General features: G+C 47.8%; 1 protein-coding gene across 12 annotated transcripts in view; it reads left to right on the top strand.

Moving 5' to 3' along the window:
• The window catches only part of DLG2 (discs large MAGUK scaffold protein 2), a 1,647,444-nt gene that overhangs the window by 1,099,507 nt on the left and 523,497 nt on the right, over window positions 1–24,440 (top strand). For all 12 annotated transcript variants that reach the window (XR_009555217.1, XM_060234983.1, XM_060234984.1 and 9 more), the window contains one exon: window positions 19,804–19,854. Coding sequence is in view for 11 of the 12 variants with exons in the window: in XM_060234983.1 (XP_060090966.1) it covers window positions 19,804–19,854 (51 nt within the window). In the remaining variant the exon portion in view is untranslated. The remainder of the gene's footprint in view (window positions 1–19,803; window positions 19,855–24,440) is intronic.

Genomic DNA, 24,440 nt, shown 5'->3' on the forward strand with positions numbered 1-24,440 from the left:
CGGTCACCAGCTCCTGTACACATCCTTTCATTTCCGTTCAGATGCTTTGTGCAGATGGTGCAGCTCGGGATGACTGGTTCTAGCTTCAGAGAATACTTGCTTACCGTCACAAGACATCCAAGAAGGGATTATGCCAGTAATGCACACAACAGCTGGTGTGAAAGTTGCCTTGCCCTGGGGGGGTGTTGCTTGATTGTGCTGTGTACTTACATTTTGAGATGATACTTCTGTAGTTTTTTAGCAGACACGTGGGTAATCTGGTTCTTAAGTTCTTTGGCGTCGACTGCATTTCATTGCTATACTGGGTATTGGAGGTCGTCTGTGGATGCTTTTGCAACATTGAGAGCCAGTTTGGTGTAGTGGTTAAGTGCACGGACTCTTATCTGGGAGAACCGGGTTTGATTCCCCACTCCTCCACTTGCAGCTGCTGGAATGGCCTTGGGACAGCCATAGCTCTGGCAGAGGTTGTCCTTCGAAGGGCAGCTTCTGAGAGAGCCTCACAGCCCCACCCACCTCACAGGGTGTTTGTTGTGTGGGAGGAAGATAAAGGAGATTGTGAGCCGCTCTGAGTGGAGGGCAGAATATAAATCCAATGTCTTCATCCTAATCAGTGGAATTAATTCTTATCATGAAAACACATTTTGTTGTTGTTCAGTCGCACAGTCAAGTCCAACTGTTTGTGACCCCATGGACCAAGTCACGCCAGGCCCTCCTGTCTTCCACCATCCTCCAAAGTCTGCTCAAATTCCTGTTAGTTACATCAGTAACACTGTCCAGCCATTGCATCTTTTGCCATCTCCTTCATTTGCCTTTTGTCTTTCCCAGCATCAGGGTCTTCTCCAGAAAGTTCTCCCTTCTCATTTGGTGGCCAAAGTATTTAAGCTTCAGCTTCAGCATCTGACCTTCCAATGAACAACCAGGGTTGATTTCCCTTAGGACTGACGGATTTGATCTTCTTGCAGTCCAAGGGACTCTCAAGTCTTCTCCAGCACCACATCTCAAAAGCATCTATTCTTCTGCGCTTGGCCTTAATGCGTACTAAATAGAACATTTTCACTCTCTAAGAACACATAGGTTGGGGCCTTTCTTTAAAAAATGTTCTAAAATAGTTTTAGAAAGTGTTACATTCATACACTCTTTAATGAATGGATAATTTTGCTTAGATCTGCGCCTGGGGATCTTAACCAGAACTGTATCACATCCACACAAAATGTCCTTTTTATTTCGTCTCAAATAAAGGCCTAGAAAGTTTGCTGTAATTGAACAAGTTGGTTCTTTTCCCCCCCCATGAGATGAACAAGCAGTTCCCAGATATGTGTCTGGTAAGGTTGAAAGTCATTATTTGGGAACTGAGTGAACTGGTCTTTTGGGAAATCCGGTTTAAAGTTTAAAAATCTGATTTATCCAGCCTGCCACAGGAGACTTTCTCTTTCCCAGAATCTACCACCTGAGGTTCTATGCTTCCCCCAGCCCTGCCATTGGGTTTTTTTTTTTTTACATCCCATAAAAATTATAGCAATTGCATGACCACTCACTCATCCTCTCTCAATGCATGCTGAATCCTATACTCGTCTAGACTCAGTCTCCCTGTCCCTTCCTGACCTGTTCCTACTCTAATGCAAGAGCTACAGCACCCCCTCCAAGTCCTACCACAGGGATGGTGGCTCAGTGACAGAGCATCTGCTTGATAAGCAGAAGGTCCCAGGTTCAATTCCCAGCATCTCCAACTCAAAAGGGTCCAGGCAAATAGGTGTGAAAAGCCTCAGCTTGAGACCCTGGAGAGCCGCTGCCAGTCTGAGTAGACAATGCTGACTTTGCTGAAACTAGGGTCTGATTCAGTATAAGGCAGCTTCATATGTTCATATATATGTTCATATATTCACAGACCTGATGTTTGGGTTGGCAACTCTGTGAGAGCTCTGCCTAACCCAAGGCCTTTCCAGCAGGTGCAAGTGGAGGAGGGGGGAATCAAACCTGGTTCTTGCAGATAAGAGTCCGCACACTCAACCACTACACCAAACTGGCTCTCTAAAGATCCAAAGATGCCTTTTTGCATGTGACGGTTGCTGCTTTCTCTTCTTTCATCCTGTAGTCCTGGATGGGCGTTATCTCATTGACATGCACGCCAGCATTCTCCCTTCCAACCTTCCCATCACCTTGTCAATCACTGCCTGAGGGTGGAAGCCATCCACCCTCCTGTCCCGACCGTACTTGGTGGTGGGGAATGATGTGACGGGAAATTATTTATACTAGGGGCATTTCTCTTTGATGGGTGGAAAATTTACAACTCAGAACATAGCCGAGGGATAGCTAATTGGATTAAGGATCCCTCTGCCCGAGGAACGAGGAGGAGGGAAGAGACAGTGAAATACTTCAGATAGAGGCAGTCGGGAAATAGTTCGGATAATTCTAATGGTTCGAGCAGGGAATCAGTGATGACAATGACAAGAGGGAAGGGGGTGGCCTGCCTTCTATGCAGCTGAAGTGGGGTGGGTTTCTAGGGCATCCCTGACTACGGTGCCACTGACTATGTATTCTCTTGTCATAAGGAAAGTTGGGGAGGAGTGTTGATTCCGGGTGACACTCTAGGAACCCCTAAATCTCTGTGGTCATTACCAGAAGGCCCCAAGTTCCTGTTCCACCAGGCTTTTGGCTGAGGCAATGGACATCCAAACCAATATTCCCTCTAAGCTGCAACATCTTGTGAGCAAAAATTCTTCTTTGAGAGCTACTGGCAGGGCTCTTTTTTTGCAGCAGGGACTCCAGGAGAGCCAGTTTGGTGTAGTGGTTAAGTGTGCGGACTCTTATCTGGGAGAACCGGGTTTGATTCCCCACTCCTCCACTTGCACCTGCTAGCATGGCCTTGGGTCAGCAATGGCTCTGGCAGAAGTTGTCCTTGAAAGGGCAGCTGCTGTGAGAGCCCTCTCCAACCCCACCCACCTCACAGGGTGTCTGCTGTGGGGGAGGAAGGTAAAGGAAATTGTGAGCCGCTCTGAGACTCTTTGGAGTGGAGGGCGGGATATAAATCCAATATCTTCTTCATCTTCTTCTTCCTTTGCATATTAGGCCACACACCCCTGATGTAGCCAGTCCTCCAAGAGTTCACAGGGCTCTTAGGACAGGGCCTACTGTAAGCTCTTGGAGGATTGGCTACATCAGGATGTGTGACCTAATATGCAAAGGAGTTCCTGCTACAAAACAAGCCCTGGCTACTGGCATTAGAGTTGTGAGCTACTGGGGTTAAAGTTGTGAGCTACTGCATAGGTTTGTGTGCTCTGGGGTCATCCTTCCTGAGCGAAGACAAAAATGTGTGAGCTGGAGGCTAAAAATCTGTGAGCTAGCTCACGCTCACTCAGCTTAGAGGAAACTGATCCAAAGTACTTTGACCTCCCCTGTCTATAACCCCTTCTTAGTGTCTTGCCGCTTTTTGACATTTTGGGGTCACTGGGGTTATTTATATATATGTTCTTCTGACACAAGGCATGGGGGGGGGGTTGTTATTGATTGTTGATCAATCAGTGTATTCATTACGATCATAGATCAGAATAAGACAAAAAGGTATCCATTGAGGGAAATAATATAAAACTAGATGAAAATTCAATTTTACCTTGTAATAAAACAAATCAACTCGTTGCTGTGGATCTCTGGCGTATTCTATACGCAACTGCAAAGGATTTTGCACAGTTAATAATTGTTCAAAAGTTAGTCCCTTTTACCCTTAAGGTAAAATTGAATTTTTATCTAGTTTTAATATTATTTCGCTCGATCGATACCTTTTTGTTTTATTCTGATCGATGATCATAATAAATATATTGATTGATTGTTGATCTTGAGGTATGGCATAGAAGAAGAAGAATTGCAGATTTATACCCCGTCCTTCTCTCTGAATCAGACTCAGAGTGGCTCACAATCTCCTTTATCTTCTCCCCCCACAACAGACACCCTGTGAGGTGGGTGAGGCTGGAGAGGGCTCTCACAGCAGCTGCCCTTTCAAGGACAACCTATGCCAGAGCTATGGCTGACCCAAGGCCATTCCAGCAGGTGCAAGTGGAGGAGGGGGGAATCAAACCTAATTCTCCCAGATAAGAGTCCATGCAATTAACCACTATACCAAACTGGCTCTCAATGTTGCAAAAGCATCCACAGATGACCTCCAATACCCAGTATAGCAATGAAATGCAGTCGACGCCAAAGAACTAAAGAACCAGATTACCCATGTGTCTGCTAAAAAACTACACAAGTATCATCTCAAAATGTAAGTACACAGCACAATCAAGCAACATCCCCCCCCCCAGGGCAAGACAACTTTCACACCAGCTGTTGTGTGCATTACTGGCATAATCCCTTCTTGGACGTCTTGTGACGGTAAGCAAGTATTCTCTGAAGCTAGAACCAGTCATCCCGAGCTGCACCATCTGCACAAAGCATCTGAACGGAAATGAAAGGATGTGTACAAGAGCTGGTGACCGAACAACACCGAGAATCTAGTGAGAAGAAAAAGAAGATGCTATGGCTGACCCAAGGCCATTCCAGCAGGTGCAAGTGGAGGAATGGGGAGTCAAACCCAGTTATATCAGATAAGAGAGCGTTGGCTGACCCAAGGCCATTTCAGCAGCTGCAAGTGGAGGAGCGTAGAATCAAACCCGGTTCTCCCAGATAAGAGAGCTATGGCTGACCCAAGGCCATGCTAGCAGGTGCAAGTGGAGGCGTGGGGAATCAAACCCGGTTCTCCCAGATAAGAGAGCTATGGCTGACCCAAGGCCATTCCAGCAGCTGCAAGTGGAGGAGCGTGGAATCAAACCCGGTTCTCCCAGATAAGAGAGCTATGGCTGACCCAAGGCCATTCCAGCAACTGCAAGTGGAGGAGCGTTGAATCAAACCCGGTTCTCCCAGATAAGAGAGCTATGGCTGACCCAAGGCCATTCCAGCAGCTGCAAGTGGAGGAGCGTGGAATCAAACCCGGTTCTCCCAGATAAGAGAGATATGGCTGACCCAAGGCCATGCTAGCAGGTGCAAGTAGAGGAGTGGGGAATCAAACCCGGTTCTCCCAGATAAGAGAGCTATGGCTGACCCAAGGCCATGCTAGCAGGTGCAAGTGGAGGATTGGGGAATCAAACCTGGTTCTCCCAGATAAGAGAGCTATGGCTGACCCAAGGCCATTCCAGCAGCTGCAAGAGGAGGAGTGGGGAACCAAACTCGGTTCTCCCAGATAAGAGAGCTATGGCTGACCCAAGGCCATTCCAGCAGCTGCAAGTGGAGGATTGGGGAACAAAACTCGGTTCTCCCAGATAAGAGAGCTATGGCTGACCCAAGGCCATTCCAGAAGCTGTAAGTGGAGGAGTGGGGAACAAAACTCGGTTCTCCCAGATAAGAGAGCTATGGCTGACCCAAGGCCATTCCAACAGCTGCAAGTGGAGGAGTGGGGAATCAAACCCGGTTCTCCCAGATAAGAGAGCTATGGCTGACCCAAGGCCATTCCAGCAGCTGCAAGTGGGGGAGTGGGGAATCAAACCCGGTTCTCCCAGATAAGAGAGCTATGGCTGACCCAAGGCCATGCTAACAGGTGCAAGTAGAGGAGTGGGGAATCAAACCCGGTTCTCCCAGATAAGAGAGCTATGGCTGACCCAAGGCCATTCCAGCAGCTGCAAGTGGAGGAGCGTGGAATCAAACCCGGTTCTCCCAGATAAGAGAGCTATGGCTGACCCAAGGCTATTCCAGCAGCTGCAAGTGGAGGAGTGGGGAATCAAACCCGGTTCTCCCAGATAAGAGAGCTATGGCTGACCCAAGGCCATTCCAGCAGCTGCAAGTGGAGGAGTGGGGAATCAAACCCGGTTCTCCCAGATAAGAGAGCTATGTCTGACCCAAGGCCATTCCAGCAGCTGCAAATGGAGGAGCGTGGAATCAAACCCGGTTCTCCCAGATAAGAGAGCTATGGCTGACCCAAGGCCATGCTAGCAGGTGCAAGTGGAGGAGTGGGGAATCAAACGCAGTTCTCCCAGATAAGAGAGCTATGGCTGACCCAAGGCCATGCTAGCAGGTGCAAGTGGAGGAGTGGGGAATCAAACCTGGTTCTCCCAGATAAGAGAGCTATGGCTGACCGAAGGCCATTCCAGCAGCTGCAAGTGGAGGAGTGGGGAATCAAACCCGGTTCTCCCAGAGAAGAGTCCGCACACTTAACCACTACACCAAACTGACTCTCCTCACTGAGTACCTCACTGAGGACTCTGTTCTCCCCAGGCTCCACCCACACCTCTTCAGGAAGTTCCCAACCTGGAGCTGGCAACCTTAACAGCCCCTGCCTTACACTCCCCACCCAACCCCAGTCCTCCTATGCTTATGATCAGGGGCAGCATTACCTGTTGGGAGACCCCATCTCAGGTATTCATTTAGATCTCCCACACATCGCCAAAGTTCTTGAGGCATCCCAGGCTTGTCATGAATTACAATTTTGCACAGTACCGTAGCACTCAGTACCGTAATGGAAAAATATGAATCACTGCCATGAAATAGCAATATGTGGATACACAACCCAATTATCAATCAGAGCACAGAAGACCGCAGTGGATGAAAGGCAGGGTACAGAGACAGTAACAGAGCCAGCGTGGTGCAGTGGTTAAGAGTGGCAGGCTCCAATCTGGAGAACTGGGTTTGATTCCCCACAGGTAGCCTGCTGGGTGACCTTGAGGCAGTCACAGTTCTCCCAGTGCTCTCTCAGCCCCGCCTCTCTCACCGGGTGTCTTTTGTGGGAAGAAGACGGGGGAGGTGATTGTTGGGCTGCCAGCCTCCAGCTGGGTAAACCAAACGGGGAAAACACAGTATGGTGGAGAACCTAGCGAGAACCGTGTTCAAAAGAGATGTAAAATCTCCCGAGAAGCCTCTAAGGACTAACAATAAACTCTAAACGCTTACAAAAGCTCAATGCCAAGATGCATTTACTTTAGGGCTAAGTAATAAAGTTATAAAAGCATTTAAAGCAATAAGCCTGTTTTTACTGACACAATTTTTGAAAATACATTGAAATCATTACGAATCGTACGAAAACCAGAGTCGCTTAAAGAGTCCACCCAAAAGGGCTGCTGTAGTGTAGCAGTGTCTCCGTGGAGATACAAAGTTATTGCTGAAAGACTCTCAAAACAACAATGTTGCCGTGTAGTGAAGACTCAAGGGCGAATAAGAAGTATATTTGATAACACGTTTCCCAGGTAGAATTTACGTGTTTCGATATCAACTTCCTCTGATCATAATACTTCGTAATCTGGAACCCATGCATTCAGTTAGTCAAGTACTCCAAAGAGGCATTAGTGGTTCTCCAGGTGGGGCCTGGTGATCTCCCACTTTTGATCTCCAGCTGGCAGAGACCAGCCCTCTAACTGTAAGCCACTCTGAGACTTCTTCAGGTAGAGAAAAGCAGGGTATAAAACCAGCTCTATAATGGAAGCATCTGTAGCTTGCATGAACGCTCATGAAGCTGCATTGGATAGTGACTCAAACAATTTGCCCATCAAGGTCAACATTGTCTGCTCAGCTCTCCAGGGTCTCAGATGCAGGTCTTCCCCATCACCTTATAGCTGAGCGTTTTAACTGGAGAAGCCAGGGATTGAACTTGGGACCTTCTGCATGCCCATCAGAGCCTCTACTGCTGAACCACAGCTCCTTCCCTTAACTGGTGCCTTATGTACCATGGTATAGGTGCCAGGCCAATGGATGTAGAATCCATAGATGAATGGAGGAATGGCATCATAGCCCCACCCACATGGCTCTTTTTCTAGAAGGAGTTCCTCTGTATATTGGGCCATGCCCCCCTGATGTAGCCAATCCTCCTGGAGCTTACAATAGGCCCTGTACTAAGAGCCCTCTAAGCTCTTGGAGGATTGGCTACATCACGGGGGGCGTGATCTAATATGCAGTGGAGCTCCTGCTAGAAAAAGAGTCCTGCCCACCCACAAGGAACCCTTTGGGCTCCCCTGGCTTCAAGTTTTCCCTGCTTCCAGCATTAGTAGGGACGATGCTAGCAACTTTCCAAGAAGCCAAGAGCCAGCTTTACTTGGCATTCATTCAACAGCTGCTTTAAATAGCCAGCCTGTGTCTTTTATTCACCGGAAAAAAAGATTGCTTACTCTTGAAATTCTTCACCCTTCCGTTTTGCTGCATTCATAACATGTATGCAACGAAGCAAAGAAAATCTTTACGGAGCAATGTAGGTAAACTGGAGACCTAGATCAGACTTTTCACCTGCCGTAGTGATCTAAAAGAAACAGAGCGGCCAGGGCAAGGCAAAAAGGCAACCTAGAAAGAGAGGAAAAAATATATGGCAGTGGGACACCAGTCACCCTGGAATAGCTGGACATTTGGAATAGCTGATATTGCTTGGATATCTGTAAAGGATTTTGTAAGATGCTCTTGAGAGAGAGAGAGAGAGAGAGAGAGAGAGAGAGATGTCGACAAAATCAGAACAGTTTTCATACTGACATGAGCATGATCTTAGAGAGCCAGCTTGGTGTAATGGTTAAGTGTGCAGACTCTTATCTGGGAGAACCGGGTTTGATTCCCCACTCCTCCACCTGCACCTGCTGGAATGGCCTTGGGTCAGCCATAGCTCTGGCAGAGGTTGTCCTTGAAAGGGCAGCTGCTGTGAGAGCCCTCTCAGCCCCACCCACCTCACAGGGTGTCTGTTGTGGGGGAGGAAGGGAAAGGAGATTGTGAGCCGCTCTGAGACTCTTCGGAGTGGAGGGCGGGATATAAATCCAATATCTTCATCTACCTCACAGGGTGTCTGCTGTGGGGGAGGAAGGTAAAGGAGATTGTGAGCCGCTCTGAGACTCTTCGGAGTGGAGGGCAGGATATAAATCCAATATCTTCATCTACCTCACAGGGTGTCTGCTGTGGGGGAGGAAGGTAAAGGAGATTGTGAGCCGCTCTGAGACTCTTCGGAGTGGAGGGCAGGATATAAATCCAATATCTTCATCTACCTCACAGGGTGTCTGCTGTGGGGGAGGAAGGTAAAGGAGATTGTGAGCCGCTCTGAGACTCTTCGGAGTGGAGGGCGGGATATAAATCCAATATCTTCATCTACCTCACAGGGTGTCTGTTGTGGGGGAGGAAGGTAGAGGAGATTGTGAGCCGCTGTGAGACTCTTTGGAGTGGAGGGCGGGATATAAATCCAATATCTTCTTCTTCTTAGGAATGTGTGTTCCAGTTTCTCTGACTATACACCAATCTGAATTCTGATTTGCAGGTTAAGTCAGGAGAAACAGACAATTCCAAGAGAGAACTTGAGGATTGGGTATTGTGTGTCTTTGTACAATGTTGCTTCCTTGGTTTATTTGTCCCTGTGGTTTTTTTTGTTTGTTTCCTGTGTGGATCGAATGAGATTTGTAAAATCCAGTTTCCATTTTTGATGGTTATTTTCGAGTATGATTCATTCCCCTCAGAAAATTCTAAACGAGCCTGACTGGCTATTAATAGCATTGGCTTGGACCTGAAGCGTTTCATCATGATCTCTGCACATGCAAAAGACAGATACATAGATGGACAGGGCAGGCCGGGGGAGGCTGAAGCCATTGGGGAGGCATTTAAAGATGCCGCCCCATGCCTTCCCCAGTGGGCCAGCCAGAGCTCTGTCCAGCCCAAGTGGAGCTCTGCTCCCGTGCGCTCCTGCCCAAAAAGAAGAAGAAGATGAAGATATTGGATTTATATCCCGCCCTCTACTCCGAAGACTACCAGAGAGAAGAAGGAGAAGAAGAATTGCAGATTTATACCCCGCCCTTCTCCCTGAATCAGAGAATCAGAGCGGCTTACAATCCCCTATATCTTCTCCCCCCACAACAGACACCCTGTGAGGGGGGTGGGGCTGAGAGGGCTGTCACAGCAGCTGCCCTTTCAAGGACAACCTCTGCCAGAGCTATGGCTGACCCAAGGCCATTCCAGCAGCTGCAAGTGGAGGAGGGGGGAATCAAACCCGGTTCTCCCAGATAAGAGTCCACGCACTTAACCACTACACCAGACTGGCTGCAAGAGGGAGCTCATCACCTCCCTAGGTAATTGATTCCACTATTAGACAACCCACCTCCTCTTCTCCAGACTGAACATTCCCAAGTCTCTCAGCCTTTCCTCACAGGCCCCTGATCGTCCTCGTCACTCATTCTCACACATACTATCTGTTGGACAAACTGCATCCAAAAGGTGTGAAGCTGTTGGCCATCGCTTGTGGACTACAAACAAAATATGGTTGTGGTTAGTAGGTGACAGAGGCTTGCCAGCTGTGATCCTGGAAGTGCTTAGAGATTGGGCACAGTGCTTGTTGTGAGAGGGCTTTGGAGAGCCAGTTTGGCGTAGTGGTTAAGTGTGCGGACTCTTATCTGGGAGAACCAGGTTGATTCCCCACTCCTCCACTTGCACCTGCTGGCATGGCCTTGGGTTAGCCAGAGCTATTGCAGGAGTTGTCCTCGAAAGGGCAGCTGCTGTGAGAGCCCTCTCAGCCCCACCCACCTCACAGGGTGTCTGTTGTGGGGGGAGAAGATATAGGAGATTGTGAGCCACTCCGAGTCTCTGATTCAGAGAGAAGGGCGGGGTATAAATCTGCACTTCTTCTAGGATCAAATAGATTTTGCCATCTGAAGTTGCCATTTTCGCCAGGGGACGTAATCTCTGTGGTCTGTAGACCAGGTGTATTTCCAGGAGAACTCCAGGACCACCTGGAGGCTGGAAACCGTAGATCTGATTCGCTGCTGAATTGCTGCAAAGTGAGGGCCAGTGGTTATTGGAGGGGAGGGGCAACCCATGTGTGCTGCCCCAGGGTCCCTGAAGGAAAGGTGGGATAGAAATGGATCCTTCTCCCAGTCTGTTTTAAGGTTTTCACAGTAAGCACCAGTCCTTGAAATTGTGTTTGGAAAAGGCTCTGAAGCTGGCACACCTCCTGAGAGCCAGTTTGGTGTAGTGGTTAAGTACACAGACTATTCTCTGGGACTATCGGGTTTGATTCCCCACTCCTCCTCTTGCAGCTGCTGGCATGGCCTTGGGTCAGCCATAGTTCTCAGCAGAGCTGTCCTTGAAATGGCAGCTTCTTTCAGAGCTCTCTCAGCCCCACCTACCTCACTGGGTTTCTGTTATGGGGGAGGATTGTAAGCCGCTCTGAGACTCTGAGATTCAGAGTGAAGGGCGGGATATAAATCCAATATCCTCCTCCTCCTCCTCTCCTTCTTCACTCAGACCTAATGCAAATATACCAATCAGCAACATCAGTGCAGCATTTCTTTCTTTCCTTTATTAGCTTCCATGGCCAAAGGTCAAGCTCAACCAGGAAATAACAATTATCACCTAAAATCATCATGTTAGTCAAATATAGACCAGATTCTATTGCAATCGGATCAATCCAGATTTTTGCCGTTTTACAAATAGAATTATCATTAAAATTTTTGTAACAAAATAGGTGGTTTCAGGATTGACATCTGCCAACAAAGTAGGCGACCACCCAAAGTTCAGTTGGTAATTGGTGTTTGGTAAGAACGGGAGTTATCCAAATTGATCTAGGAATCGACCTTGATCCTTCTACTTGGAGGTGCCAGGGACAAGGCCTTCACATGACCATTTCTACTTGATCCTTTTAGTTGGAGGTACCAGGGACAAGACCTTCGCATGACCATTTCTACTTGATCCTTTTAGTTGGAGGTACCAGGGACAAGACCTTCGCATGACCATTTCTACTTGATCCTTTTAGCTGGAGGTGCCAGGGACAAGACCTTCACATGACCATTTCTACTTGATCCTTTTAGTTGGAGGTGCCAGGGACAAGACCTTCACATGACCATTTCTACTTGATCCTTTTAGTTGGAGGTGCTAGGGACAAGACCTTCACATGACCATTTCTATTTGATCCTTTTAGCTGGAGGTGCCAGGGACAAGACCTTCACATGACCGTTTCTACTTGATCCTTTTAGCTGGAGGTGCCAGGGACAAGACCTTCACATGACCGTTTCTACTTGATCCTTTTAGCTGGAGGTGCCAGGGACAAGACCTTCACGTGACCATTTCTACTTGATCTTTTTAGCTGGAGGTGCCAGGGACAAGACCTTCACATGACCTTTTCTACTTGATCCTTTTAGCTGGAGGTGCCAGGGACAAGACCTTCACATGACCATTTCTACTTGATTCTTTTAGCTGGAGGTACCAGGGACAAGACCTTCGCATGACCATTTCTACTTGATCCTTTTAGTTAGAGGTGCCAGGGACAAGACCTTTACATGACCATTTCTACTTGATCCTTTTAGCTCGAGGTGCCAGGGACAAGACCTTCACATGACCATTTCTACTTGATCCTTTTAGTTGGAGGTGCCAGGGACAAGACCTTCACATGACCATTTCTACTTCATCTTTTTAGCTGGAGGTGCCAGGGACAAGACCTTCACATGACCATTTCTACTTGATCCTTTTAGCTGGAGGTGCCAGGGAAAAGACCTTCACATGACCATTTCTATTTGATCCTTTTAGCTGGAGGTGCCAGGGACAAGACCTTCACATGACCTTTTCTACTTGATCCTTTTAGTTGGAGGTGCCAGGGACAAGACCTTCACATGGCCATTTCTACTTGATCCTTCAAGTTCGAGGTGCCAGGGACCAGACCTTGGGCATGCGAGAAAGATGCTCTACCACTGAGCTATGGCTCCCACCCCATGGCTCTGTTAAAGTAGGGTAGGAAGGACGAGTGGCAGCAGACAGCTTCAACAGGAGTCAATTTTTGGACATTGTAATAGGCTCTTCTTTAGCTTTTACAATTGGTTAATTTATTCCTGCTGGGCTCCCAGGAGCTCACTACGCAGGCACTGTCCACTTTCACATTTCCCAGGTCTGTAATGAACCTGGGGAATGCGAAAGTGGACGGGCAGTGTCTGCGCTCCATGGAGCCTGCTTTCCATTGGGGAAGGCAGGCTCCAAGGAGCAAACACATTGCAGGTGGGGAGATGGGATGCCTGGAGGTGCTGCCCTAGGCAGCAGCCTACTTGGCCTGTTCCCACTCACCGGCCATGTTTGGTGAGGGGAGGGAGAAGCAGTATGCCAGCAGGCGATGCCTGTAAGAGCCATAAGCTGTGGGACGTCTGTAGCATGATTGTATCCATCAGCTGGTTATACAGGTCAACAACTGACAAGGTTACCTCTCTGCAGGCAGGAAGAGGTCTGTATCATCTCCTCCTAGAAAGAGCTAGCTGGAAGGACTTACGAAAGAGGAACCTCTTGGGAGCGCCAGCTAAGGACAAGTACACTGCAGCTGGTATTAGTTTTCATGCTCCAGTGGTGTGCTAAAGCAAGCGCTTGCTCACATAGCTATTCGGTCCAGGCCGCCAGCCTTTAGCAGCTTATTGGAAAGTAGTCCCCACTGACTTCAGTCAGACTGCTGTAGTACAAATGGTTTGAAAGCTGATGCCTTTTTTAAATGCTTTTGGAGGGGTGTGTGTGTGAATGTTTTTTTCCTTCGGGCATTGTCTTGCAGAGGGACAGACACCAATTTGTAGGCAACCAAGGATGGACTGGGTTGGTTTGCTGAGATAGGTTACCTGTTTAGGTGTTTACAACCTGCTTTTCTTTGCAGCGGGTACCCAAATCAGCATCTTTTTCATAGGCTTCATTTTGTCCCCACAATGTGGACTCTAGGAGGAGGGAAGAGGCTGTGGCTCAGTGGCAGAGCTTTTTTCTTGGCCTGCAGAAGGTCCCTGGTTCAGACAATAGTTGATGTGAAAGACCTTGGAAGATAAACGACAGGGTTATTGAACAGACATGCTGCTTTAAGTATTTAGGGGTAGTTTTTCAGGCCTCAGTTTGGTGTAGTGGTTAAGTGTGCAGTCTCTTATCTGGGAGAACCGGGTTTGATTCCCCACTCCTCCACTTGCAGCTGCTGGAATGGCCTTGGGTCAGCCACAGCCCTGGCAGAGGTTGTCCTTGAAAGGGCAGCTGCTGTGAGAGCCCTCTCCAGCCCCACCCACCTCACAGGGTGTCTGTTGTGGGGGAGGAAGGTAAAGGAGATTGTGAGCCGCTCTGAGACTCTTCGGAGTGGAGGGCGGGATATAAATCCAATATCATCTTCTTCTTCTTCTTCTCAGGGGCCAGGAAGGCACACGTGGACTACGTTACAACAAGTGCAGCAAAAAGCTCAGGAGCCATAGAGAAATTTTATTGGACCACCGGGGGGCAGAACGTGGCGGCCGCAGTCAAGGTCTTTAAGGCCAAGGCCCTCGCCCAAATATTATATGGGGCACCTTTGAGTATAACACCATATCAGCATCTCTGGCATCAGGCGGAGAAAGTGCAATCTAAATTCCTTAGGCGTATATTACAAGTCCCTCCATGTGCTCCCAACTCACTTATCAGAGTAGAAACGGGTATGGTTACAGTGAAAGCAAGATTGTGGATTGCTGCTATTCTCTACTGGTACAAACTAATGACTCAGCCCACCAGTTTGGCGGGGCTGATAGTAAGAGACTCGTTTGTTCCTCCGTGGATCAGAGAAATGGAGTCCAAGTTGGGCTATTATGGACTATCTAAACAATTTTTGCTCAACATGGAGCATAATCTGGCTAAACCCTTTCTTAAACAGAGGATCTTGGATGTCGAAAGACAGCATGATCTGAATCAGCTTAAAGGTTATATACCAGGAATAGAGGAGCTACATAAAATAACACTGATGCCATACTTGCAAAATCTTGACAAAGCAGAGTATGGAAGAGCATTTACTCTTCTCAGATTCGATATGTTACCGTCAGCTATTATTGAAGGCAGATATACAGGACAATTATACGAGGAGAGATTGTGTATTTGTGGGGACAATAAACCGGAAGATAGGGAACATGTATTATTCCAATGTAAATTATATCAGCGTATTAGGGCCGATTATATACTCCTGATCTGTTCCAGTGTCCCTGGAAGAAATATTAGATTTCAGCTAGATAAATTATTGGCTGATAGGAATAAAGGAACCACTTTATGTGTGGCAAAATTTGCTTCGCGAGCTATAAGTCTCCGGAAGCAATTCCTAAGGGAAATTCCCAATTGAACGCCTCGGTTCTGTTTTGGGGAGGAAATCATATTTTATACTGTGTATGTTTTATTCTCATTATAGTAGTATTATCCGATTGTATTTTATTAACTTATTTGTATTCTATTGATTGGTCTTTGACCGTATTAAACTTTGATTGATGTGAAAGACCTTCACCTGAGACCATGGAGAACCATGAAGATGGCTCAGTGGTAGAACATATGCTTGGAATGCGGATGGTCCCAGGTTCAGTCCCACAGCATCTCCAGTTAAAAGGACCAGGCAGTAGGTGATGTGAAAGCATCTCATAGAATCATGGCATTAGAAGGGGACCTCCAGGATCATCTAGTCCAACAACCTTGCACATGCAGGAAATTTGCAAATACCTCACCCCACACATCCAGTGACCCCTGCTCCATGACCATAAGATGGGAGGGGGGCCTTCCAGGATCCCTTGCCAAACTGGCCTGGAGAAAATAGCTGCCTAACCCCAAAGTGGCAATCAGCATTTCCCTAGGCGTGTAAGAAAGGACCACGGTGAACTAAGCACTGATGAAAACCTTCCTGCTCTCCCTCTCTCTCATGATCTGCCTAAGTTCACAGGTTCAGCATCGCTGTCAGATGGCCATCTAGCCTCTGCTTAAAAACCTCCAAAGAAGGAGGGTCCACCACCTCTGCCTGAGACTATGGAGAGCTGCTGCTGGCTTGAGCAGGCAATACTTTAATGGAACAAGTAGATTGTTATCAAGGTTAAGAACATCAGAGAAGCCATGTTGGATCAGGCCAGTGGCCCATCCAGTCCAACACTCTGTGTCACATAAGAACCTAAGAGAAGCCACGTTGGATCAGGCCAATGGCCCATCCAGTCCAACACTCTGTGTCACATAAGAACCTAAGAGAAGCCATGTTGGATCAGGCCAATGGCCCATCCAGTCCAACACTCTGTGTCACATAAGAACCTAAGAGAAGCCATGTTGGATCAGGCCAATGGCCCATCCAGTCCAACACTCTGTGTCACATAAGAACCTAAGAGAAGCCATGTTGGATCAGGCCAATGGCCCATCCAGTCCAACACTCTGTGTCACATAAGAACATAAGAGAAGCCATGTTGGATCAGGCCAGTGGCCCAATCAGTCCCACAATCTGTGTCACATAAGAACATAAGAGAAGCCATGTTGGATCAGGCCAATGGCCCATCCAGTCCAACACTCTGTGTCACATAAGAACATAAGAGAAGCCCTGTTGGATAAGGCCAATGGCCCATCCAGTCCAACACTCTGTGTCACATAAGAACATAAGAGAAGCCCTGTTGGATAAGGCCAATGGCCCATCCAGTCCAACACTCTGTGTCACATAAGAGAAGCCCTGTTGGATAAAGTCAATGGCCCACCCAGTCCAACACTCTGTGTCACACAAGAACATAAGAGAAGCCATGTTGGATCAGGCCAGTGGCCCATCCAGTCCAACACTCTGTGTCACATAAGAACATAAAAGAAGCCCTGTTGGATAAGGCCAATGGCCCACCCAGTCCAACACTCTGTGTCACACAAGAACATCAGAGAAGCCATGTTGGATCAGGCCAGTGGCCCATCCGTCCAACACTCTGTGTCACATAAGAACATAAGAGAAGCCATGTTGGATCAGGCCAATGGCCCATCCAGTCCAACACTCTGTGTCACATAAGAACATCAGAGAAGCCTTGTTGGATCAGGCCAGTGGCCCAGCTCATCCTACACTCTGTGCCACACAATGACCAAAACCCAGGAGCCATCAGGACGCCCATCAGCAAGGCCAGAACTCCAGAAGCACTCCAGTGTAACCCCCCAAGAACTGAGAATACAGAGCATCGCTGTTCCAGATATAAAGCAAGAGTCAACAAACTTTAAGACCAACAAACTTCAAACGTCTGAAGAAGCGCGCATGCACACAAAAGCTTACATTCTGAATAAAAGTTTGTTGGTCTTAAAGGTGCTACTTGACTCCTGCTTTGGAGAGCCAGTTTGGTGTAGTGGTTAAGTGTGCGGACTCTTAACTGGGAGAACAGGGTTTGATTCCCCACTCCTCCACTTGCACCTGCTAGCATGGCCTTGGGTCAGCCATAGCTCTGGCAGAGGTTGTCCTTGAAAGGGCAGCTGCTGTGAGAGCCCTCTCCAGCCCCACCCACCTCACAGGGTGACTGTTGCGGGGGAGGGAGGGAAAGGAGATTGTGAGCCACTCTGAGACTCTTCGGAGTGGAGGGCGGGATATAAATCCAATATCTTCTTCTTCTATCTTCTTCTAATGCTTCAGACCAACACGGCTGCCCACCTGGATCTATCTTGATGGAACAAGATTCTGAATCAGTATAAGGTAGCTTCAGGTATTGGAAGTTAGAGTGAGAGTAACTGGCATATGGTTTCTCAGCCGGTTTCCATAACAGTGGGGATTTGAGTTCTGCCTAACCTCGATGGGCTAGGCTAACGTAATTTTGTCATCTCTTGGAAGCTTATCAGGGTCAGCTTGGATAGTATCAGTTTTGGGAGACCACCAAGAAGTCCACCGTTGCTTTGCGGAAGCAGGCAATGGCAAGCCACCTCTGTTTGCCTTCTGCCTTGAAAACCCTCTGGGGTCACCAAAAGTCAGCTGTGACTTGATAGTACTTTACACACACACACACAAGACAGCCTTTCTTGGCATATATAAGATAGAGGGTCGGTCAGGTTACGTATTAAAAGAATACATAATCCATACAGAATAAAATTAGGATTACTTTACACGCAGTCTGGCATCCCAATCTCTATACCGCTTTGGTTCATAAAGCAGCCAACAAGAAAGGTGGCAGACATGTCGGGTCGGAAGTGCTGAAACCCAGAAAACTGCATGGGATAAAAGTGGGAGCATTTGAGAGCAGATAGGCCAGTAGCATATGAAAAGGCAAGCCATTTCTCACTTTCCTCAACAAGCAAGTACTTATGACAGGTATCATAGAAACATAGAGCTGGAAGGGACCTTGTGGAGGAACAACTTGGCTCCTGGAGAAGTGGCAAGCAGGTTTTTAAAGATTTCTGTCTCTGAGGCCCCGGAAAAGTGGGGGGGGGGGATTAGCCCATGGTAGCCCAGGTGCTTCTGGGATGCATCCAGGTGCTCTTAAGAGATGATAACGGAGCTGACTGAAGAGACAATAGAATGAGTCAGCTCATCTCCCTCCTCCAGGCAGGAGGACAGTGTTGGGCTAGACCAGCCCTAGGAAAGAGCTGGAGATTTCCCAGAAGGCATGGGGGTTTCCCAGGATGCCTCCCAAAAAGGAGGCTTCCTGAGGACAACAGGAAGAGAAGTCTAGACCTGGGCAGACCAGGTAACAAGACGGTGGAGAGTAACGTAAAAGGGGTGGAGTCAGAGGATTGACCAAAGTGCTTGCTTAGAAGAGGAGGTCCTCTTGGTGCCTGTCCTTGGAAGAGAACAGACTCCTGAGCTATGATCAGCAGCCAGTGGCTATATTGTCCATGGGGCTGGGCTGGCTGCGTGGAGGCAGGAACCCTGAAGTAATAAGGTATCTTTAGAGCCTTTTGCAACTTAATAATCTTCAGGGCTTTTTTTGTAGCAGGAACTCCTTTGCATATTAAGCCCCCCCCAAAGAAGGAATTTGGTCCTGGTGGTAATCAGGCACTGAGGAGCAGGAGACCTTGAGGCCGGGCCTCAGAACTGGAAAGGGGGACTGAGTCCCATTCCTCTCAGTCTGGTGGTGGGAGCACATTCTAGTGGCAGGAAGCAGAAAAGAAGAAGAAGACAACAACGACTGCAGATTTATACCCCACCCTTCTCTCCAAATCAGAGACTCAGAAGTGGCTTACAATCCCCTCTATCTTCTCCCCCTCATAACAGACACCCTGTGAGGTGGGTGGGGCTGAGAGGGCTATCACAGCAGCTGCCCTTTCAAGGACAACCTCTGCAAGAGCTATGGCTGACCCAAGGCCCATTCCAGCAGGTGCAAGTGGAGAAGTGGGGAATCAAACCCGGTTCTCCCAGATAAGAGTCCGCACACTTAACCACTACACCAAACTGGTTCCTCCAAGAAGCGGTGCAGGCCCAGGAGGGAGCTAACAGAACCGGGTCTGTAAGTCAAATCGGGCCCATTCCATCACAGACCTCAAGTGTCATCTAGTCCAACCCCATACACAATGCAGGAAATTCAGTATAAGGCAGCTTTATGTGTGTTCTTGTGTGTCTGGTGTGCCGGTCTTTCCATTGGCTAATGGGAACGGGCTGTGATGGGGCTGTTATTCAGGTGTACTCATGTATCTTCAAAGCATTGCCCAGGAGAGCCAACTTAGGTGAACGAAAGGTAAGCCTGTGTCGGCTCTTTGCTTTGGAGAAGAAGCCAGCGGGCAGCAGAAAACTCATTGGCAGGTGCCACGGTCCCGGGGGCGCCATATTGGAGAACTGTTGCTCCGGATCATGACTTGACAAGGCTTGATCATGGTACTAATTCATGGGCAACTGGCCCGGTTGTTCAGAAACGCTGTCAGGATTTTGTAATCCCATCAGCATTTTGAAACCCTCCAAAACATCCCACCAGAGTCAAAGAAGATTAACTCTCCTCTGGGACGCCTTCCTCTTTAGCATAATGTCCCTCGTTTCTTCCATGCCCGGCATTCCTCATTTATTCCCTTAGCGGAAGTGTTGGTTTTGGTATGGAAATGCTACAGTTCATCACAGCTGAAAGAATATCTGTGCTTGTGAAAACACAGGCGTTCCCCCACAGGTACTAATAGACTTCTCTGTTGCATCTTTCTTTTTTTAAGGTCAATGGAACAGAAATTGAATATGAATTTGAAGAAATTACATTGGAAAGGGTAAGTGAATTGTTCTTCGCGCCGCCATCTGGCTCGACTTAACCGTACTAGCCGAGCAATTTAATTATGGCATAAACCTTTATTGTCAGTGTAAATACTTGCTGTGGAGTTCCCTTTACGCAGTCATATAATAACCCTGCTGGTTGGACTCTCTCCCCTCCCCAGCCCGCAATGGCAGGGCTTTTTTGTAGCAGGAACTCCTTTGCATATTAGGCCACACCCCTCTGATGAAGCCAGTCCTCCAAGAGCTTACAGGCCTCTTAGCACAGGGCCTACTCTAAGCTCCAGGAGGATTGGCTACATCAGAGGGGTGTGGCCTAATACGCAAAGGAGCTCCTGCTAGATTTCTACCCCTGAACAGCTGTATAGCTCAGGGGATGGCCGTAAATGAGGGCAACAGATGAAATCACGCCTCTTTCCTATCTCATTGATATAGCTGTGCTGATCAAAGAGAAGTGCTATCAGGAGGTCCACTATTAGGGCCAAAACAAAGGGATCTCTCTTCCTGTCGTTCCCTGCTGGGATTTCACAAGTGTTAGAGCAAGATCTGAGGCCAGTAGCATCTTAAAGATCAACCAGATTTTTGAGGTATGAGCTTTTGAGAGTCAAATGCATCTCAAAAGCTTCTACCCTGGAAATCTTGCTTATCTCCAGGGCTTTTTTTTTTTGTAGCAGGAGCTCCTTTGCATATTAGGTTGCACCCCGCTGATTTAGCCAATCCTCTTGGAGCTTACAGTAGGCCCTGTACTAAGGCTACATCAGGGGTGTGTGGCCTAATATGCAAAGGAGTTAGAATCATAGAGTTGGAAGGGACCTCCAGGGTCATCTAGTCCAACCCCCTGCACAATGCAGGAAACTCACAAAAACCTCCCCCTAAATTCACAGGATCTTCATTGCTGTCGGCATCTGGAGCTCCTGCACAACTGATATCTGCTCCTAATATGCAAAGGAGCTCCTGCTAGAATTCCACCCCTGAACAGCTGTATATCTGGAACAGAGGTCCATCAGTGGCTCTTAGCCACAGCTTGTTGTTGAAACTCTCTGTCTGAGACAGTGGTGCTCTGTATTCTTGGTGCTTGGGGCACAGTAGGATGGCTTCTAGTGTCCTGGCCCCACTGGTGGACCTCCTGATGGAACTTGGTTTGTTTTGGCCACTGTGTGACACAGAGTGTTGGACTAGATGGGCCACTGGCCTGATCCAACATGGATTCGCTTATGTTCTGATGTTCAGATGACCATCTATCCTCTGTTGAAAAACCTCCGAGGAAGGAGAGCCCACCATCTCCTGAGGAAGCCTCTTCCACTGAGGAACTGCTCTAACGGTCAGGAAGTTCTTCCTAGACCGATTTCCCACTCACCCTACTCCGCTCTGACGTTCCTCTTTTCAGCGCGGCACCCTTTCAATTTCCCATTATCTGCCCCGGGGCTTCAACTCATATCTGCATTTTTGCATGGCAAAGAGAAACTGTTTTTTTGCAATTTCTCTTTGCCGCACAAAAACGCCGACACTAGCTGAAGGCCCGGGACAGATAGTGGGAAATCGGAAGGGCGCCGCGCTCAAAAGAGGAACGTCAGAGCGGAGTAGGGTGAGTGGGAAATCGGTCTAGGAAGAACTTCCTGACCGTTAGAGCAGTTCCTCAATGGAAGAGGCTTCCTCAGGAGATGGTGGGCTCTCCTTCCTCGGAGGTTTTTCAACAGAGGATAGATGGTCATCTGAACATCAGAACATAAGCGAATCCATGTTGGATCAGGCCAGTGGCCCATCCAGTCCAACACTCTGTGTCACACAGTGGCCAAAACAAACCAAGTTCCATCAGGAGGGTGAGTGGGAAATCGGCCCTAATGTTGAGCCGGAAACTCTTTTGATTTCATTTCAACCCATTGGTGCTGGTCCTACCTTTTGGGGCCACAGTTCTGGGGTAACAGTTCCTGCTACAAAAAAAAACAAAAACCCTGCTTATCTCTAGGGTGCTACTGGGTTCAAATCTTGCTCCTCTACTGCAGATAGACATGGCTACTCACGGAAACTGTCCTCAAGTGTTAGGACAGTATAATGTTATATGTGACGTTTCTCACCTATAGTTGTTTGAGAAGAAAGAGTCTGACTCTGACCGCAATATCAAGCCCAGATTATTCTCTAGGAGTTGTATGTGAATATACAGTCAGGCCAGAAAGGGAAATGTCTCTGAAATTCTCATCTGAAATTCAAACGATCCTCAGCCGATACTTGCCCTGGTTTTGAAAGTAAGCCAGTGTGTTAAGCATCTCCTATTCCTTTTTTATTCTTCTTTTCTCAGATGGTAATTTCAGGGGTCGTTTTGTAGACAAATAGATGGTGGAGCTCATCCAGGAATTGTTGTGCAGCTGCACCTACTATTCAATGGAATAGTCTCATTTGGAATACTGTGTGCAATTCTAGTCACCGCACCTCAAAAAGGATATTATAGCATTGGAAAAAGTCCAGAAAAGGGCAATTAGAATGATTAAAGGTTTGGGACACTTTCCTTATGAAGAAAGGTTAAAACGCTTGGGGCTCTTTAGCTTGGAGAAACGTCGACTGCGGGGTGACATGATAGAAGTTTACAAGATTATGCATGGGATGGAGAAAGCAGAGACAGAAGTCCTTTTCTCCCTTTCTCACAATTCAAGAACTCTTGGGCATTCAATGAAATTGCTGAGCAGTCGGGTTAAAATGGATAGAAGGAAGTACTTCTTCACCCAAAGGGTAATTAACATGTGGAATTCACTGCCACAGGAGGTGGTGGCAGCTACAATCATAGACAGTTTCAAGAGGAGATTAGATAAAAATATGGAGCAGAGGTCCATCAGTGGCTATTAGACACAGTATATATATATATGTGTATGTGTGTGTGTGTGTATACACACACACATATATTGGCCACTGTGTGACACCGTGTTGGACTGGATGGGCCATTGGCTTGATCCAACATGGCTTCTCTTATGTTCTTATGTGACACAGAGTGTTGGACTGGATGGGCCACTGGCCTGATCCAACATGGCTTCTCTTACGTTCTTATGTGACACAGAGTGTTGGACTGGATGGGCCATTGGCCTGATCCAACATGGCTTCTCTTATGTTCTTATGTGACACAGAGTGTTGGACTGGATGGGCCATTGGCCTGATCCAACATGGCTTCTCTTATGTTCTTAATGGACAAGGTGGGGAGGAGAAGGGGGAACTGTCAGGAAGGTTCAGGAGCTGCCCTCCTGTGAGCTCCTGCTGAATTCGAGGCCTGAATGGTATACTGGGCATGACTTGCTGCAGCTGTTATTTCCTTCAGCACATTCACGTCTGCTCTCTTCCCCTTCATTCCCAAAATGCTCATATGCATCAATTTGACATTGCAGAGAGGAAAGCTCGCATTGGCTCTATGGCTGTCTGGGATGCAGCAGATTTGGATTCTTTGTTGTGTACTGTTTCGCAAGGGAACAGGAGCACATCTGCCAATCAAACAAACAGCAGAAACAAAGTCTCCATAAAATCATACATATCACATCAGAACTGATTTTAATTAGCCTGGTTGTTATCAATGCTTGTGTCTATATGTATCATTGGAGGAGAGATCAGTAGACCGAAGTGACTGACAGCTGCCACAAACTTCTCCAATTGCACCACTGATTTTAGAAACTGTCCTAGTAATTAAACTGTATCTCTGTGCAGAGAATTTCCTTTTATGCAGCAAATCTATCAAGTTGAAGAAGAAGATGATATTGGATTTATACCCTGCCCTCCACTCCAAATCTCAGAGTCGCTCACAATCTCCTTTATCTTCTTCTCCCACAACAGACACCCTGTGAGGTGGGTGGGGCTGAGAGAGCTCTCCCAGAAGCTTCCCCTTCAAGGACAACTCCTGCAAGAGCGATGGCTGACCCAAGGCCATTCCAGCAGCTGCAAGTGGAGGAGTGGGGAATCAACACTGACCTTGATAGACCCACAGCCTCAAAGGCAGCTTCCTGTGTTTATGGGCGTTTTGGTCCGCATAGGAAGCAGGCTGCCCTTGAGTCTTGTTCACGTCCTTCAGAACTCCCCATACGCAGCTCCTTCTTTGCTGTCTGTCTGCTGTTCTTATACTGATAGCCAGTTTGGTGTAATGGTTAAGTGTGCAGACTCTTATCTGGGAGGACCGGGTTTAATTCCCCACTCCTCCACTTGCGCCTGCTAGAATGGCCTTGGGTCAGCCATAGCTCTCGCAGAGCTGTCCTTGAGAGGGCAGCTTCTGGGAGACCTCTCTCAGCCACACCCACCTCACAGGGTGTCTGTTGTGGGGGAGGAAGGTAAAGGAGATTGTGAGCCTCTCTGAGATTCAGAGTGAAGGGCGGGATATAAATCCAATATCTTCTTCTTCTTGATATCGATTGATTTTGGCTGGCCATACATCTTGAGTCTAACCTTTATTATTGGGGGCTTGTCAGCAAGCTGAAATATGATTGATACATCAATAAAGAACTGCTGATCCCCGCCAACAGGTTATCTTACCGCCACACTGCTCATTCTCTTGCTCCCTCAGCCTGACTGATCTTGAGAAGGACCTTCCCCCTCCCTCCCCTGTTAAGTCTAAAGAGCT

This window comes from Heteronotia binoei, chromosome 3, assembly GCF_032191835.1.
Source record: "Heteronotia binoei isolate CCM8104 ecotype False Entrance Well chromosome 3, APGP_CSIRO_Hbin_v1, whole genome shotgun sequence".
Lineage (NCBI taxonomy): Eukaryota > Metazoa > Chordata > Lepidosauria > Squamata > Gekkonidae > Heteronotia > Heteronotia binoei.